Source organism: Phytophthora ramorum (genome assembly GCF_020800215.1).
Source record: "Phytophthora ramorum isolate Pr-102 chromosome Unknown Phyram_PR-102_s0011, whole genome shotgun sequence".
NCBI lineage: Eukaryota > Oomycota > Peronosporomycetes > Peronosporales > Peronosporaceae > Phytophthora > Phytophthora ramorum.
The window spans coordinates 590,909-607,894 of record NW_027150657.1 but is presented as its reverse complement, the minus strand read 5'-3'; the positions used below and the strand labels follow the sequence as shown (position 1 = coordinate 607,894).

Genomic DNA, 16,986 nt, shown 5'->3' with positions numbered 1-16,986 from the left:
CTGCTCATTTATAAGCTCTACATTGCACTGCTTGCTTGCTTACTTACATACCTAGCTTTGAGTCGACCGGGCCTTCCAACTACCTGTAGCAGCAAAATCACTGAGTGCATGGTTTCCTGTGCAAACACATAGCTACATTGCACGACCATCACTCATACCGTAGCCATGTCCTGAACAATCCCGGCATCTTCTTTCCGGTCCTTCCCCATACTGAAATCCAGTCAAAATATTACCGTATCCCTCCCAATAGCAGTCTTCTAGTGGCTCGACCATCACAATAAGATCAGCTACCGAGAGTTGGCGGTCATGACGTCGTTCCTGGATGCCTTGCGCGCCGCGTTCCCGGCTCCCTCCGCGTCCACCACCTTCGCCAGTCAAAATGCAATGTTTAGCGAGTCTCCGCGGCTCTCACCGCCACCGGTGGACCCGGAAAACACCGAATTCCGCGACCCGTTCCTGTCCTCAGATAAACTGTGGGAAATTTCGCTCCCCACGCACCGCCGCGACCTGCTGAAGGTGCTACAAGTGGACCACAATGCGTTGCGTGCCGCCAACGAGCGTGAGGCTGCGGCGGGCGCTGTGGGCGCCGTGGTGACCTCAAGAAAGCGCCAGAGCAAGGAGCACAAACCCAAGGCTCAGGAGCCCAAGAAAGATGCGGCGCAGCAGCTCCTGGCGGCCTGCGCCACCCACACGGCCGCCAATGGAGACAGCTGCTTCCTCACGACGCTGGAGCTGGCCGAGTCCGTGCTGCAAACGGTGCAGAGCAGCCCTGGAGACGCCGATACAGTGCAGGCTCAACTTTTCGGCCTTGTGGGCGTGGAAGGCATGGACCTCATTGCATTTGCAGTGCAAAACCAGAAAGAGCTTGCTGAGTCTAGTGTGACGAATCAGAAGCTGCAGGATGCGCAGAACAGGATGGAGATGGCGGAAAAGTTCGCTGCAGGGGGAGCGAGGCATGCGGGTTTCAGTGTGCAGACGGAAGCTGAGCAGCAGTTTCAGAGACAGCAACGTAAGGCCCAACGCAGAGCCAACAGACAGAACGGAGGGGAAGAAGAGGAGCTGAATTGGCTGGAAGCAGCCGGGTACGACCCGGAAGTGCTGAGGCTCCAGCGAGAGTTTGCAGAGGAAGAACGGCGACTGCAGTCGACGTCGCTCGTGCAGCGGGAGTTTGGCGAGTTGCAAGGAGGATACGAATCAACGGCTGCAGCGGGCCAGTTGATGTCGGCGGGAGCTCTTTCACTGCCCTCGAACACGAAGAGAACGCACTACAAGGGATATGAGCACGTGTTTATCCCTGCTCACGCGAAGAAAGCGTTGGGTAAAGAGGAGAAGCTGGTGTCGATCTCGAGCCTTGAGCCGTTCGCGCAGACGGCGTTCCATGGAATCACGACGCTCAACCGACTGCAGTCCAAGCTGTTTGACGCAGCCTACAACTCGAACCAAAACCTGTTGGTGTGTGCCCCCACGGGCGCTGGTAAGACCAATGTGGCAATGCTCGCGATCCTGCAGGAGGTAAAGACGCAAATGAACCGGCATCAGGACCAGTCTGTTAGTCAACGTGTGGCCAACATGAAGATTATCTACGTGGCTCCCATGAAGGCTCTCGCGCAAGAGGTGGTCACAAAGTTTGGCCAGCGTCTGCAGGCTCTCAAACTGAAGGTGCGCGAGCTTACAGGTGACATGCAGCTCACGAAGAAGGAAATCGAAGAGACCCACGTGATCGTGACGACGCCGGAGAAGTGGGACGTTATTACGCGGAAATCGAGCACTCAGCAGTCCCTTCTCAGCCAGGTGAAGCTTCTCATTATCGATGAAGTGCACTTGCTGGCAGATGAGCGTGGTCCCGTTATTGAGACTATCGTGGCACGTACGCTGCGGCGTGTGGAGAGTACGCAGAGCATGATCCGTATCGTCGGTCTTTCGGCTACGCTGCCGAACTACGTTGACGTCGCGTCGTTCTTGCGCGTGTACGTTCCGAGTGGAGACGCACGCATGCAAAATGCAGCAACTAACAGTGGCAAGGGCGGACTGTTCTACTTCGACTCGACATACCGACCCGTGCCTCTGGATCAAACGTTCATCGGGGTGAGTACAAACGCAAACTTAAAGGATGCGCTGGGTTTGAGCGCTGCGGCGCTCTCGACTGTGACAATGAGCGAAGAGGATCTTGCAAAAGAGAAGAAGGCCGCGAACGCCAACATGAGTCGCCAGCGCCAAATCCAGTTGATGATGAACAAGCTTACGCTGGCCCACTGCCTAAAGCAGGTCCAGCACAACGAGCAAGTCATGGTGTTTGTCCATTCGCGAAAAGAAACAGCAGCCACGATGCATAGCATTGTTGAGCTCTCGCGTGGTAACGAGGAAGAACCCGGTACACTGGAAGCATTCCTCCCGCCGCAGGAACTGCAGATGCCTATCAACTTACAAGAGCGTGTGCAAAAAAGCCGGAACAAAGAACTGAAGGAGCTGCTGGGGTACGGCTTGGGTATCCACCACGCTGGTATGCTGCGCAGTGATCGAAACCTGACGGAGCAACTTTTCGAATTGGGCTACATCCGCGTGCTGTGCTGTACCGCAACGCTGGCCTGGGGTGTAAACTTGCCTGCTCACTCTGTTCTTATCAAGGGCACCCAAGTATACAACGCGGACAAGGGCGGCATGACACAGCTGAGCATGCTAGATGTTATGCAGATCTTTGGTCGCGCTGGTCGTCCGCAGTATGACACGAGTGGTGACGCCGTACTGGTAACAACTCAAGACCAACTACCTCACTATTTGCGGTTGCTGACGACAGGTATCCCGATGGAATCAGCACTTATCAAGGCGCTGCCTGATCACTTGAACGCCGAGATCGTGTCAGGCACTGTTAGCAACCTTGAGGAAGCCTGCACGTGGCTCAGCTACACGTACTTGTATGTGCGTATGCGGAAGAACCCGCTAGCCTACGGCATGAAGCTAGACGACGTGAATGAGGACCCAATGCTGCTTGCACGGCGCAGACGGCTACTTATGGACGCTGCTGAGAAGCTGGCAGCTTGTCGAATGATCAAGATCTTACGCGAAAAGGTCCAGCCGGGATCCGACCAAGAAGGCAAGATTGCATTTGCCGTGACGTCGATGGGGCGTGTGGCAAGTCACTTCTACATCCAGCACTCTTCGATCGAGACGTTCAACGACCTGCTTGACAGCAAGGCAGGCCAGAAGGGAGACGACGAAGACGATCTCGACTGGGAGAAGGTGTTGTTGGTTCTCTGCAGTAGCAACGAATTTGGGCAGCTGAAATCGCGCGAAGAAGAGATGCCGGAGCTGGAGAAGCTGAAGCGCAGGTTCTGCCGTTACGACATCCTTGGCGGTGGCATGGACACCTACACAGGAAAGACAAACATCCTTCTGCAGAGTATGATCGGTCGTGCCCGTGTGTCGACGTTCACGCTCATCTCCGACACCAATTACGTCGCCCAGAACGGGTCTCGTGTGTGCCGTGCGCTGTTTGAAATCTGTTTGAAGAAGAACAGCGCGCGCAAGGCTGAGAAATTCCTCCAGCTTGCCAAGTGTATCGACCAGAAGTTGTGGTGGGACCAAAACGCGATGCTGCAGCTTCCGAATGTCCCGCTGGACATCATTGGAGAGGTTGACCGCCGGCACAACATGACCTTGTACGACGCGGTGGTCGACCCTGACGCGTTCAAGCTGAATGCCAAGGTGAAGAAATGGGTGCAGAGCGTTCCGTTCATTGACATCGACAACGTGCAAACGCAACCATTCGGTGGCAACTTGATCAAGGTGACATTCGAGCTCTACCCGCTCTTTCCGGAGTGGAAGGAGGGTGTCTTCCAGGGCAAGACGCTGTCCTCGTGGCTCTGGGTGGAGGACGCGATTACTGGTTACATTTATCATTCGGAGTATTTCGTGCTTCACCAGAGCCGATTCATGGGGTGGAAGGCAGGCACTCAGACGCTCGAGATGGAGTGTTACCTGCCCGTGTTCGTCTCACAAGATCAGGCTGAAGCAAATTACGTGATCCGCATTCTATCTGACCGATTTGTTGGAATCGAGTCCTTTTACGAGGTGAGCTACACACCGAGCGAGAGTACCGTAGCCGAGACGAAGAAGCAGAAGGACGACATGTACACGAAGCTACTTCGCCTTCACCCGCAACCTCTGCAGTCCCTCGACGATCCTGTGTATCAAGCACTGTACGTGGGCAAGTTCCAGTATTTCAACCCGATCCAGACTCAAGCATTCCACCAGCTTTACCACCAGAATGGAAATGTGCTGCTCTGTGCGCCAACTGGTAGCGGGAAGACGGCGTGTGCTGAGCTGGCTATGCTGCGCGTATGGAAGCAGCAAAAGCTTAGCGAGAACTCTCAACTTGAAGGTGAGAGCGCTTCGGACGCTCCAGCAGGTCCGACACGCCGAGGTCGACGCACCTCACAGTCACTTATTGTGTACATCGCGCCGATGAAGGCTCTCGCTCGTGAGAAGGTGGCAGAATGGAAAGCACGCTTCGAAAACAACGCGCATCTGCGCAAGAAGGTCGTGGAAGTTACTGGCGACACGCTCGTTAACGTGGAGTTCATCTTGAACAAGGCTGATATCGTGGTCACAACGCCGGAAAAATGGGATCTGTTGACGCGAAGCAGTACGGTTGGTCGCGCTCTGATGTCTCAAATGGCGCTCGTTGTCGTAGATGAGGTTCATTTGGTAGGGGAAGCTCCGCGCGGTGCTGTGCTGGAGGTACTGATCAGCCGGCTCAGGCGATTCAAGCGCTCTGGTCCGCCAATTCGCGTGATTGGGCTCTCTACTGCGCTTGCAAACGCAGGGGATGTGGGTCAGTGGCTGGGTGGAATCACTTCAAGCCACGCGAACAACCCGGATGGTGGTCAAGTGTACAACTTCCGTGCGTCTGTGCGCCCCGTGCCAATGGATGTCCACATCCAAGGCTTCCCAGAGCGCCATTATGTGGCGCGTATGGCAGCTATGAACAAACCCACCTTCATGGCTATCAAGGCGCACTCCCCAGACAAGCCTGTACTCATTTTTGTGTCGTCGAAGGCGCAGACCAAGCTGACAGCATTGGACTTGATCCAGTTCTGCGTTGCTTCTGACGAGGGTGGCGATGGAAGTAAGCGCTTTTTGAAAATGGACGAAGCGGTCATGGACTCGATCTGCCAGTCAAATCAGATCGTGGATGAAACCCTCAAGCACACGCTCTCCTTTGGTATTGGACTGCATCACGCTGGGCTGGCACGGAGAGACCGAGAGCTAGTTGAGAAGTTGTACAAGGACCGTCTCATCCAAGTTGTGATTTCGACATCGACGTTGGCGTGGGGAGTGAACCTCCCGGCGCACCTTGTTGTCATCAAGGGCACCGAGTACTTCCAGAATGGTCGGTATCGCTCCTACCCGCTGAGTGACTTGCTACAGATGATTGGCAGGGCAGGACGCCCGCTTTTGGATGACAAGGGCATCGCGTGTGTGCTCGTGGAAGAAAGCAAGAAGAACATGACCCAACGCTTCTTGTATGAGCCCCTGGCGGTTGAGTCTTGCCTGGGTGGGAACGCTGCGCCGCACATCTTGGCCAACCACTTGAACGCCGAGATCGCAGCAGGATTGATTCACACGACTAAGGATGTGATGGATTATCTGAGCTGGAGCTTACTTTTCCAGCGTGTGCTGAAGAACCCAAGCTACTATGGAGTTGGCACCAATAATTCTACGGTGGACTCTCCCCACGGAACGCCCGGAAAGCAGAGCAAGCAGGGAAAGCGTCCGAAGAAACCCAGCAAGCAGGATGAACTGGAAACGTTCTTCCAGCAGTTGATATCCTCGACGATGCAGCAGTTAGAGTCTAGCCAGTGCATCTCCACATCACAAGCTGGAGGCGTATCATCGTTCGAGCCGACTTTTGCTGGAAAACTCGCGGCCTCACTCTACGTGGATGTGCGCACGGTATCCAACATGCTCACTGCTTTAAAGGCCGTTGCTTCTAGTAAGAAAGAAGTTACTGCCACGGCTGCTGCTCAAGCCAACACACGACAGCTGCTGTGTGTGATTTGCGAGTCGAGTATGGAGCTGCGTGACATTCCACTGCGCCACAACGAGGTCATGAGTAACCTCATCGTGGACCTCTGCGCGAAGGTCAAGTTCTCGCCGCTGAAGCATTTGTTCACCAGCACGCCGAAGCGTCAGAAGGCACTGTTGGAGACTCACGGAAGCGAGGTGAAGGCGCTGTTGGTGCTGCAAATGCACCTGATGGGCATGCGGCTGCCATCAAGCGACTTCGTGAATGACCTGCGAACTCTGCTCGACCACTTGCCACGTCTACTCAGTGCAGCAATCGACCTCTGCGCTTACCTGAAGCTGACAGACCTGGTTTTCGCAGGCATTCGCCTGTCTCAAGCGGTTGTCCGGGGTCGATGGCCGGATGAAATGAGCGTCGGAAACGACGATGCGCTGGCTCAGCTGCCACATGCGTCCCAGTCGGTTGTGAAGCTCTTGAGGGAGCAGTTCCAGGTCTCGAACATTGCTGATCTTCAAGCAGCACTCGCAGTGAAGAACAAGAAAACGCAGATTTTTGAACGTCTACAGAGTTTGCAGTCGCAGCAGCAGAGAGGCCGGCCCAGCGGTTTGACAAAGCACAAGATCAACGAGCTTATCCGTGTGGCCGAGGGAGTTCCGCAGCTTCGAGTGGATGTCCAGGTGAAGCAGAAGCAGCAAGTGGTTGATGTGGCGTTGACAGGTTTGAACGACCAAGGCGGGAGGAATCTCGCATTCACGTCGCGTCTTCAAAAGCCAAAGCCGTACGGCTTCTACGTGGTTTTGATCAAGAAAGAAGCTGCAGGAGAGGAGCTTGTCCATGTGAAGCACGTAGCGTGGAAGCACAAGGTTCACGTATCGCTCTCTTTGCCAACACAGGGTACCAACTACGAGGTGCACGTGCTCTCTGATGCAATTTCTGGGATTGATAGCTTGCACTCCGTCGAGGCGTGAGGGATATTCCAGTAAGAAAACAGGTACGCTGACAGCTCTTAAAGGTAAATGCAACACGAATCGTTGCAACTTAGCAGGTGAGGGTATCGAGATATGTACTTGTTGTGCTAGATAGCGGTATTGCGCTGACTTACGGGCCTTTCGTGACGGGACCAGTGTGTGGCTGGAAAATTGGCGGAGCTGTCGCGGCCACGCTGTCTCGGGTATTGGAAACACTGCGAGACTGATAAACAGTGAAGGCGTTGTGCTTGGCAGGTCCCTCGATGAAGGCTACGAGTTCGTCGCTCATGTAGTACTGCTCGGAGGTCTTGTTGACGTTGCAGTCCTCGCAGAAGCAGAGCAGGATCGTGTCGATGCCGGTGCCGTAGACGTCGAGGAAGAAGGAGGCCGTGGCGTAGCTGAGGACACCTGTGAGAAGCATTGGGAAAATCGGGCTGCTGACGCTTGCGAGGTCGCCCATGAAGAAGCTCGGGAGGTGTGTGGGTGGGTATCTGATGAAGACAAACATGAAGAGCATGCAGAAGCCGGTGATGAAGATCTTGCCGAGAATCATCAGGAAGCGCGCGATGATGCTGACCGTGGCGACACGCGCAGCATTGGCGAGTAGCAGCGTGAACGAGTCCTTCATGGACGGGCAGAAGCTGCGGCCTTTCATGGCCATAATGATGAAGGCGTTCTTGTTGAGGAACTTGAGGCACTTCTCGAAGCACCAGAGGAAGCACTTGAGGCACAGCATGACCACCTTCACGATGGCGTTTCCCTGCTTGGCGGCTTTCATCTTCTGGTCCACGTACTCGAGCGCAATGCGCAAGAACTGCACAATGGCGATGATGAGGCTTCCGAAAGCCACCGACCCGAAGTGATAACGAATAGTACGCCACATGGAGCGCAGGACGGGTCTCGCAGGAACTTGACGCTTGTCCAGGGTCCAGTAGTACTCGCAGAAGGCGCCGGCAATGGTTGCGTACGCTGCAGCCTGGATGAATTGGCTCGTCCAGAGCAGCCCGAAGAGGTGATAGATCATGAGGTAGTGCATGGTGTTGTTCTCCTTCATCTCAACGGGGACAGCGATATTGGTCCCTGTGACGTTGGAAGCAGCGCCGGCCACCTCGGAGAGAGAAACCTCGCCGGAGGTAGCGATAAAGGCAGCTGCCACCAACCAGTACGCCACAAGACCAACTGCGAAGAACGTGGGCACGATCGGGTAGAGCGTGAGCATGGGCATGGACTGCAGCGCCTTCGACGCTTCGCGAATGATGCCGATAGCGATACGAATGCGACCGCACATGAAAATCAGCAAGAGAAGCAGCAGCGCGTCGATTGCGGTGAGGACGTAGCAGGCGATGGCCCAGTAGTGCGCCTGATCCTCGGCTGCAGTGATACCCGCCGACGTGATGTACGTTGTGGTTGCAGCAGTGAGCGCTTGTGCCTTGGTGCTCGACATGCCCATGTTAGTCAAGGAGCTCTGCATACTCGTGCTATCGATCAAGTTGCCCTCGTACGCGCAGAAGACGGTGACCACAATCTGCATGATGACGACGAAAACGATCACGAGCCACACGAAGAGCCCAGCACAGTAGCGCAGCAGGACAAGCCAGAAGAGGCCGAGAACCATGGCGAACAACCCGCCACAGATCAGGATAGGGAAAGCGGCCTTCTGCAAGTCGCCCAGCCAACGCGCCACCATGTACCACTTGCGACTCAGCATGTTCGTGATGGGGTCTTCGGTCGTGGAGCCGATCTGGCGCTCTTCACGAGTTGTCTCGAGACTTGTGCAGTTGGGACGCAGAGTAGTGACCATTTCGGCGCAGGTCTGGTCGCCACAGTCTCGGAATGGGTTCTTCGTTTCATCGGTGCCGCACGTCAAGGGCGTGCCAGCAACATAGCTCTTTTGTTCCTCGTCCGTGCAGTCGTCCACACACCGAGCGTGCTGCGTGACTTCGATCTTGGTGAGCTCCACGCAGCGGTACAGCACGTTGCTCGAGTTGGTGATGAGTTTCCAGGGCGAGCCAGCCTTCTCGTACTCCATGGCGGCGCCCGCGCTCTGGTCGTCCTCGTTTACCGGGGCCATGTGCATCGTGTAGTCCAAGTACGCGTGCACGTAGACATCATTGCCGGTGTCGCTGAGAACCGGACAGGATGGAACGCACACACCGAACAGCTTCCGCAGCGTCGAAGGGCGAGCTAGCTGCTTCGCGCTCATGCCAGACGCTGAGAGGGCCATGAGGTCTTCGGACAAACGCGGGTAGATCATGTACTTGTAGGCGGTGAAGTCGTAGGCCGGCACGGTGTCGGTCTTGTCAGCTTGGGCGCCGCAAGTGCGTCCCATCCAGTCCGTGCCGTAGATGAGCCGCTGCGGTTTGCCGTGCTGGTACCCGACGCCAGCGATGATGATCATGCCGATCCAGAAGACGACGAAGAAGAGCAAGCACAGCACGTCCGTGCATTTCCGGTTGTTGGGCTTGAACGGGTTGGTGCTGGTCGGCTCGCCACTAGGTTGAGCGCGTACAACAGCACCTGCCTCCGGTTCCTCTTCGCCTGTGTTCTTGGCCTTGCTACCTCGATTCCCCATGGTGAAAAGGTTGCGACTGCTTGGTGAGTAGCAAGTTGCAGTGGGTTTGCTAGGAACTTGTGGCTTCTCAACTTGGCTGGAAACAGGACAATGCTCTCACACATCATCGCTAGCATTGCAGCATGCACACGCGCATGGAAAACCACCAAGGCCTTCATCTAAAGCACCATCGCATGCTCCGTTACGAAACCTCAATCAATGACACAACATGTAGCCATCTCTCAACATGTAGCCATCTCTCAAGTTGAAGTGGTGACATCCATAATTCCTCCTCTAAAACTCTAATTCTTTCTCTAAAACTTCGCTTAATTCCTTCCCAATTCAAACGATGGCTGGGCAGGAACTGTACCATGAACGGCAGCAGCTCTACCGCTGCGGCCTCCACGCGCTCAACAACGTGCTCCAAGGTACGTCCCAAGAGCGTTAAGACACATAGACCTCATAATTAATACTCTACAAGGCCCCGTTTTCAGTAAAGCCGCACTGGACGAAGCGTGCGAGGAGCTGGCGACCAAAACTCACCCGGACGCTGGTAAGGGGCTCATGAACTGGGCCTGGAACCCCCACAGAGCCCCTTTCGCCCTTGGGAACTACGACGTCAATGCACTGACACTCGCCCTACAGCAAAAAGGTCGAATAAGAACTAGCGTACTATACAGATACTACGAAGGTTGGCTGAATACTGTTTTTCAGGTTACGTGATGCAGTGGCTGGACAAGCGCCTACCGGTGGATGACAAGTTGGTGAAGCTGGATGAGGCGGAGGGGGTGCTTTGCAACGTGGTCATGTCCACGGGTTTCAGCAGTTTGTGGATGCAGCGACACTGGTTCGCGGTCCGCAAGATTCGAGGCGTTTGCTACAACTTGGACTCCAAGCTGCCAGCTCCGGTGGTAGGAAAGTCGGGAGATTGAGCGGTTTGATATGGTACTGACGTGATCTTTGTGGGTTGTGTGCTGTTGGTAGCCGTTTGAAAGTGAAAGTGAGTGCTACAAGTTCTTGCAAGAGCTCACGAACACGGGCGAGTGCGAGCTGTTCCTGATCACGAAGGACAAAACTGCGACCAAAGAAACAGCGCCGGTAGAGTGAAGGTGTTGCCAATATGCAGTGATTCTTTGCATTGCTAGAGCTATTCATTCATGCGAAGCCAAACTACTGGCGTCGGAATGACCAAGTATTATTGTGCCACCTTTCTTCTGCTTCTGGTCTATTACGATAGCTGTGGCTCGCCCTTCGGCGTGCTGCTTACGCTGTGATAGGAGGCAGGAGCCACGTCATGATCTTGCTCAAGTAGCTCGTATCCGTCATTTCCTGGCGGTGGCGTAGCAAGGCGGCGATGTCATCCCAGTGGAAGTTCTCGCCGTTTCGGCGGATAATGCCGTCCGGGTCGATCACGACGGTGTGCGGGACGCTCTGTAGACCGTACGGCTCAGGCACTTCAGTCGCTCCGTAGTGCAGCACGGTAGGCTTGTCTTCTTGGCTGTAGTTCCGGCACACGCGCGCTCTGCCCGTCTTCTCGTTCGTCGTGTCCAGGAACGCAATTGTTTCTCCGACGTTCTGGTCCAGGCTCACTAACACGAAGTTGATGAGCTTGTCGTGACCGTCTTTGCTGAAGGCCTCCATGAGCTCCACCTCGGGCTCGCACGCCTTGCTCCACGTAGCGTAGAACGTCATGATCGTGTACTTGTCCGAGCTCTCCACCAACTCCAGTAGCTGCTTCTGCTCGCCCGTCTCAAGGTCTACGAGCGTCATATCCGCGGCCGGCTCGTTCAGCGCGCACGACATGTTGCTAGTCCTGCCTTGGTTAGGTTCTTCTCGGCGAATTGGAGAGTCGCCCCGCAGAGTCGTTTCAGCTGATACGCCGCTTGAGGATCCGCTTGCATGTCAACCAGAACGTTGCAGAGCGTCATTAGAATCGACAATGTGTTGGTCTCATTACAGGTGTCTAGAATGCATTTACCATGTTGATGAAGGCCTCTCTCTAGGCACTGGATGCACTCGCGTTGGATTGACTGCTGTCAGGGCGCGACAATGTGCGCTGCGCGTGCTTGCGAAAACTGTCTGCGCGGTACGTTTTTCGTCTGGAGGGCATGGTCTTGCTGCTGTACGGGTTGCCCTTGCTGGTCGGGTTCTTGCTGGCTGTGAGCTGCTGAATACGCTGCTGCTGTTTCTCCTTTTCCTCGTACACGCGACGCTCGGCACGTTGGCGAGCGCGCAGCAGCGCCTCCTGGTCGTTGTAGTGCACGATGTGCGCCTGGCTGCGACTCGCGTTGATGCGCATGCTGTACTTGATGGTGCTCTTCATGCCGGAGTCCAGACGAAACCCAGAGAACAGTGTCCGGACTGGCGGCACGTCACGGGCAGCAACGAACAGCGGAAAATCTTCCAGCATCCGCTCGACATCTACCATGAACAAGTGTTTCTTGTTGCGACTACTAACTGTGCTGCTAACTGATGCGGCATCATCGAATTCGGCGCTATTGTTCTCCAACTCTGCTCCAGCTGATGATGAAGCTGAAGGAGGTGCCCGTTCCGGCGGAGTTAGCGCGTCTGGATAGTAAAATATTGCCTGCAGCACCTCGGCAATTTCCGGAGCCAACATCTCGAGCACCCCTTCTTCGGGCTGTGGACTGAGCAGCTCCATCCCCGTGACCATTTCGTACAAAATCTGCCCGAACAGCAGTAGGTCGATGTCCATATGCTGTTCAAGACTCACTGTCAACTCGCGACTGTTCTTGTAGCGGTCAATGGCCAGCAGCGGCGTGTAGATCTCCGCAAGCCGCGCGTTGCCGTCGTCAATGACCACGTTCGTCGACCTCAAGTGGTCGCACACGAGCCCTTTCGACCGCAGTCCAGCTAGAGCTTCCAGGATTTGGCGCGAGAACTTGGCGATCTCTTCAAATAGCAGCGGGTGGGCGTTCTCAAGCCGATACTTGACATCATAAGGCTTGGCTGGACTGTCCACCTGGTAGATGCGGTCCTTGATGCTACCCATGGGCACAAAAGGCTGCACCACCAAAAGCGCCTTCTTCTCTTTGGAGTAATAGATGTCCATGACGGGTAGAATGTATGGGTGCTGCAGCAATATAGGCACATAAAAAACAGTGTAAGTACACGTTACCCTGTATGTCAATTTGGAGCGTAAAACGTCGCACCTTGAGCGTAACAAGCAGCGCTTTGAGCTTGTACAGCGTGTTCTCTTTCTGGAAGTCCAGCAGACTCAGCTGAGTGGGCAGCAACGCCAGCAGCATCTCACCGCAGCTCTCCTGCTGCAGATTGAGCATATCCACTCGGAAGCAGTACTTCTCGGCACGCCTCCCCACGGCTGGGAGCGCCTCCTCGCGCCAGTGGAAGAGCGGGTACTGACGGCAGTACTTGGCGGCTAGCAGCACGGCCAGAGTGGCGTTGAAGGACGAAGCGGACGCCATGGACCGGCGGGCGTTTGGAGGAGCTGCTCGAAGTTGCGAATTGCTTGAAGAACTAGATGGTGTATAGCTTCACACCACAGTATGTGTACACGCTATATTAATTAAATCACTTAAGTTACATCTCTCTATGCGACGAGGCAAACTGAAGAGCATAGGCGCAGGGCTGACACGCCTTGCCTGGATGTGTTCTATGTCGGTTCATTGCAAGTCCATAAGCCGGGTCCAAGTGCTCTCTGAAAGAATGTCTACAAGATCACTACCAGTTGCTGTGTCGACTGCAGCAACTGGATTGCCAGCCCCCGCTAGTCCACTTGCCTTCGACTTTAGAGACGATTTGAGCCGCTCAGTCACCACAGGCGCTTGCACCATTCTGCTGACTGCTGGAGCTTCTTGCCCCCCCCCCCCCAGTAATGCAATGTCTTTGATAACGCACTTCGAGCAAACTACGCTAAGGTACCATGCGCCCGCTGTATCACAAACTGCATTTCGCCTCGCAAGTCGCCTCGCCCCTAGTACGATGAAATTGGGCAATGCACTCGACCACGGAAGGAAGTTAAGGGCCAACAACACCTCGGCCACGGCCTTGCAGAGCACTTGTTGACGCCCAGGCATCCCGACGGTACTGACCGGCGGTCCTGAGCATCGGCAACTGTCTCACGCGCGCTGTCGGCCGACGCTCCTCGCTCCAACGCTGAACTCCACGCACTCGAGCACCACCTAGGACTCCTATGGGAAATCATGAACACTGCGGGCGCTAAGCTGGCAAGCAAATTGCTGAGCAATGTCTTGATCTGCTGACGCGCTCTACGCGCGATCGTCGCTTTTAACATGAAGTACGTTTTGTGTACTTGAAGATGCGCCCTTCAGAGTTCAAGTATGAAGTCGGGGCCATTTTGTCCAATCACCGAATTTGTCCCCTTTTCAGCCAATGCGTGAGGGCTTCGTTCCAGTTCTCCACCCCCTCCGCCAAATAGAGAATTACACAGCGGGGGAGCTCAATAGTGATAATTCCTGACGACTGTCAAAGTTTTGCCAACTACGGTACGTGCCCCATATTCGTGGGGCCGGGGAGCTCCGTATCATTTCCCGAGACGCCTTCAGCCACCCGCACAGTCGTCCCAGTGTCCACCATGTTCGGCCGTGTGCTGCGTAACCCCAAGCTGCTGTCCATGCCGGCGCGCCAGAGCGCGCAGGTGCGTCGCCTCAACCTGCACGAGTTCCAGTCGCTGGAGATCATGAAGGGCTTCGGCGTGGCCACGCCCCAGGGCATCCCCGCAGACACGCCTGCTGAGGCCAAGGCTGCGTTCAGCAAGATCCGCGGCGACCGTGGTGCGTACCCCATTGGACTGCTAATAATAGCAGAGGGGGACGGGAGAAAATTCTCTTCCTGGCCCTCCATTATTGTGCATAGACGAAGAGAGGATTTTGTTTAACAAATATCTTTCTTATGACCAGAGGGCGTGGACGTGGTGATCAAGGCGCAGGCGCTCACGGGCGGCCGCGGCCTCGGCTCGTTCAAGAACGGCTTCAAGGGCGGCGTGCACATGTGCACCAGGCCGGAGCAGGCCGAGGACTTCGCCAAGAAGATGCTGGGCGAGACGCTCGTGACCAAGCAGACGGGCGAGAAGGGCATTGAGGTGGCCAAGGTCTTCCTCATGGAGCGCGTGTGGATGCGCCGTGAGATGTACTTCTCGATCCTCATGGACCGCGCGTCGCAGGGCCCCGTCATGGTGGCCTCGCCCGCCGGCGGAACCTCCATTGAGGACGTGGCAGAGGCCACGCCCGAGCTCATCTTCAAGGAGAGCGTCGACATCTCCACGGGCCCCACGGACGAGCAGGTGTCTCGCCTCGCCAAGGCCCTGGGCGGCGAGGGCGCGGTTCTCAAGAAGCTGGAGACCCAGATCAAGAACCTGTACAACATGTTCATTGGTGTGGACGCCACGCTTGTGGAGATCAACCCGCTGGCCGAGACCCGCGAGGGCGAGATCTTCGCTTGCGACGCCAAGCTCAACTACGACGACAACGCCGCCTTCCGCCACAAGGAGATCTTCGCCAAGCGCGACAAGACCCAGGAGGACCCGCGTGAGGTAGAGGCCAGCTCGTATGACCTCAACTACATTGGCCTGGACGGCAACATCGGCTGCCTCGTGAACGGCGCTGGTCTGGCCATGGCGACCATGGACATCATCTCGCTGTACGGTGGCTCGCCCGCCAACTTCCTGGACGTGGGCGGAGGTGCCTCGGAGGAGCAGGTCAAGAAGGCCTTCGAGATCCTGGACGGCGATGACCAGGTCAAGTCGATCCTGGTGAACATTTTCGGCGGAATCATGCGTTGCGATGTGATCGCTGCTGGCATCGTGGCCGCCGCCAAGGACCTGGGCCTGAAGAAGCCGGTCATTATCCGTCTGCAGGGCACCAACGTGGAGCCTGCGCGCAAGATTATCGCCGAGTCGGGCATCAAGATGATTGTGGCCGACGACCTGGAAGACGCTGCCGAGAAGGCTGTTAAGATCGCCGACATCGTTGCACAGGCCGAGCAGGTCAAGATTGGCGTGGAGTTCGAGGCGTAAGCGAACGCTTGCGATTGGAAGTAGCACCAGGGTGTAACACCCACTAATAAAGTCGTGGAGTGCGTTGGTGTGCACAAGCCAAGAAAATCTTAACACGGAGCCGCGTTATCTTGTAAAAAGGTGGAGATTGTTAATAGTGCCGGTCGCATGCCTATCTGCATTACTGAGAGTTGACATTGTAGGCGAGGAGGGCTACACGGGACCAAACCTGTCGCGCTGCTCCTTTTCCTCTTGTCCTCTTTTCCTACTTGGCCTCCCGTCCGGTGCTCATTGTGTTGACTATCCACTCCATGCCCTCTTGCAGACCCTCGCCCGTTTTGGCCGAGCAGGCCTGGATGTGCCACGTGCGGTCGCGAATAGTGGCCAGGTTGAGCGCCGTGGAGATTTCCCCGGAGGGCAGTGCATTCAGCAGGTCCTGCTTGTTGGCGAACACGAGGATGGGCACGTTGGAGAGTTTTTCCTCCTCCAGCAGCGTCACGAGCTCCATGCCCGTCTCCTCGAGACGGCGGCGGTCGGCGCTGTCGATCACGTAGATCTGCACACGCCAAGAACACACACAATTAGACTCCACGCTCTCTACAGCTAATTCAGAGCAGCTCGACGCACCAGCGCGTCCGTCTGCTCGTAGTAGTTCCGCCAGTACGGGCGGATAGTCTTCTGGCCGCCAATGTCCCACATGTTGAGCTTGAAGCCGTCCACCTGCAGGCTCTTGACGTTGAAGCCCTGCGTGGGCATGATGTGGCTGATGTCCTCCTCCGAGAGCTTCTTGAGGATGGTCGTCTTGCCGCCATTGTCCAGCCCCAGCACGAGGATGCGCGCCTCGCTGTCGTCCTTCTTGAGCTTGCGCAGCAGGTTCAAGAGACCCATTCTCGCAGTGAGCAGTTCTTGCCGAGGTTACTGAGACGACGAGTCGCTCCGATCTTTTTCAAGAGTAAGAGGCACGGGCGAGCGCCGCCTTCAAGCAGCTATCCGTTTCGAAACGACGCGCTCAATCTTGGTGTGTCGACACATTACTATGGTGTATAGAACATGAGGTCCGGATTTAGGGTAAACGCGGTGTGGCAGCCTAGAATAGTCGGCGCGGGAGTTATTTTGGGCGGAACAAATGGTTGGCTGCTGGGTGTTGCCCGACACACACAACGGGAAACTGGAGCTCATTCGTCAATCTGCAGGAAGGTGCATACTAATTGGTCCGCAGTGGCCTGAGGCTCATATGATGTTCGCAAATATACCAAGATCTGCTCTGAATCTTTGTGAGGAAATCCTCTCGGTAACTCGAGAGATGACTGCACTGATGAGCCTCCAAACAAACAATTGTGCTAGTAGAAATAGTTGGAAGTAGTCTCATGCGCGACTTGACGAGGTCACTGAGAGAGTAACCAAAAATTATTATGCTGGTAAAAGAGCTGGTGCCGTAGAGTAACGG

At 55.7% G+C, this 16,986-nt stretch overlaps 7 protein-coding genes across 7 annotated transcripts; 3 read left to right on the top strand and 4 right to left on the bottom strand.

Moving 5' to 3' along the window:
• Window positions 1–306: 306 nt before the first annotated feature.
• Window positions 307–6,993, top strand: KRP23_11011 (Activating signal cointegrator 1 complex subunit 3; the record flags this gene model as incomplete). The annotated part of the gene is made up of 1 exon (XM_067881519.1): window positions 307–6,993. The coding sequence occupies one exon, from the start codon at window positions 307–309 to the stop codon at window positions 6,991–6,993; it is 6,687 nt and encodes a 2,228-aa protein (XP_067740821.1).
• A 130-nt stretch (window positions 6,994–7,123) lies between these two features.
• On the bottom strand, window positions 7,124–9,565 carry KRP23_11010 (Choline transporter-like protein 5; the record flags this gene model as incomplete). Its single annotated transcript, XM_067881518.1, has 1 exon — window positions 7,124–9,565. One exon carries the CDS (start codon window positions 9,563–9,565, stop codon window positions 7,124–7,126), a length of 2,442 nt encoding a protein of 813 aa, XP_067740820.1.
• Window positions 9,566–9,893: 328 nt separating this feature from the next.
• Window positions 9,894–10,651, top strand: KRP23_11009 (Josephin-2; the record flags this gene model as incomplete). Its single annotated transcript, XM_067881516.1, has 4 exons — window positions 9,894–9,972; window positions 10,026–10,196; window positions 10,259–10,455; window positions 10,529–10,651. 4 exons carry the CDS (start codon window positions 9,894–9,896, stop codon window positions 10,649–10,651), a joined length of 570 nt encoding a protein of 189 aa, XP_067740819.1.
• A 156-nt stretch (window positions 10,652–10,807) lies between these two features.
• KRP23_11008 (uncharacterized protein) lies at window positions 10,808–11,347 on the bottom strand (the record flags this gene model as incomplete). The annotated part of the gene is made up of 1 exon (XM_067881515.1): window positions 10,808–11,347. The coding sequence occupies one exon, from the start codon at window positions 11,345–11,347 to the stop codon at window positions 10,808–10,810; it is 540 nt and encodes a 179-aa protein (XP_067740818.1).
• Window positions 11,348–11,543: 196 nt separating this feature from the next.
• Window positions 11,544–12,990, bottom strand: KRP23_11007 (Slowpoke-binding protein; the record flags this gene model as incomplete). Its single annotated transcript, XM_067881514.1, has 2 exons — window positions 11,544–12,638; window positions 12,718–12,990. The coding sequence occupies 2 exons, from the start codon at window positions 12,988–12,990 to the stop codon at window positions 11,544–11,546; spliced, it is 1,368 nt and encodes a 455-aa protein (XP_067740817.1).
• A 1,130-nt stretch (window positions 12,991–14,120) lies between these two features.
• KRP23_11006 (Succinate--CoA ligase [ADP-forming] subunit beta, mitochondrial) lies at window positions 14,121–15,560 on the top strand (the record flags this gene model as incomplete). Its single annotated transcript, XM_067881513.1, has 2 exons — window positions 14,121–14,319; window positions 14,446–15,560. The coding sequence occupies 2 exons, from the start codon at window positions 14,121–14,123 to the stop codon at window positions 15,558–15,560; spliced, it is 1,314 nt and encodes a 437-aa protein (XP_067740816.1).
• A 244-nt stretch (window positions 15,561–15,804) lies between these two features.
• Window positions 15,805–16,427, bottom strand: KRP23_11005 (ADP-ribosylation factor-like protein 3; the record flags this gene model as incomplete). The annotated part of the gene is made up of 2 exons (XM_067881512.1): window positions 15,805–16,095; window positions 16,167–16,427. 2 exons carry the CDS (start codon window positions 16,425–16,427, stop codon window positions 15,805–15,807), a joined length of 552 nt encoding a protein of 183 aa, XP_067740815.1.
• Between the last annotated feature and the right edge of the window lie 559 nt (window positions 16,428–16,986).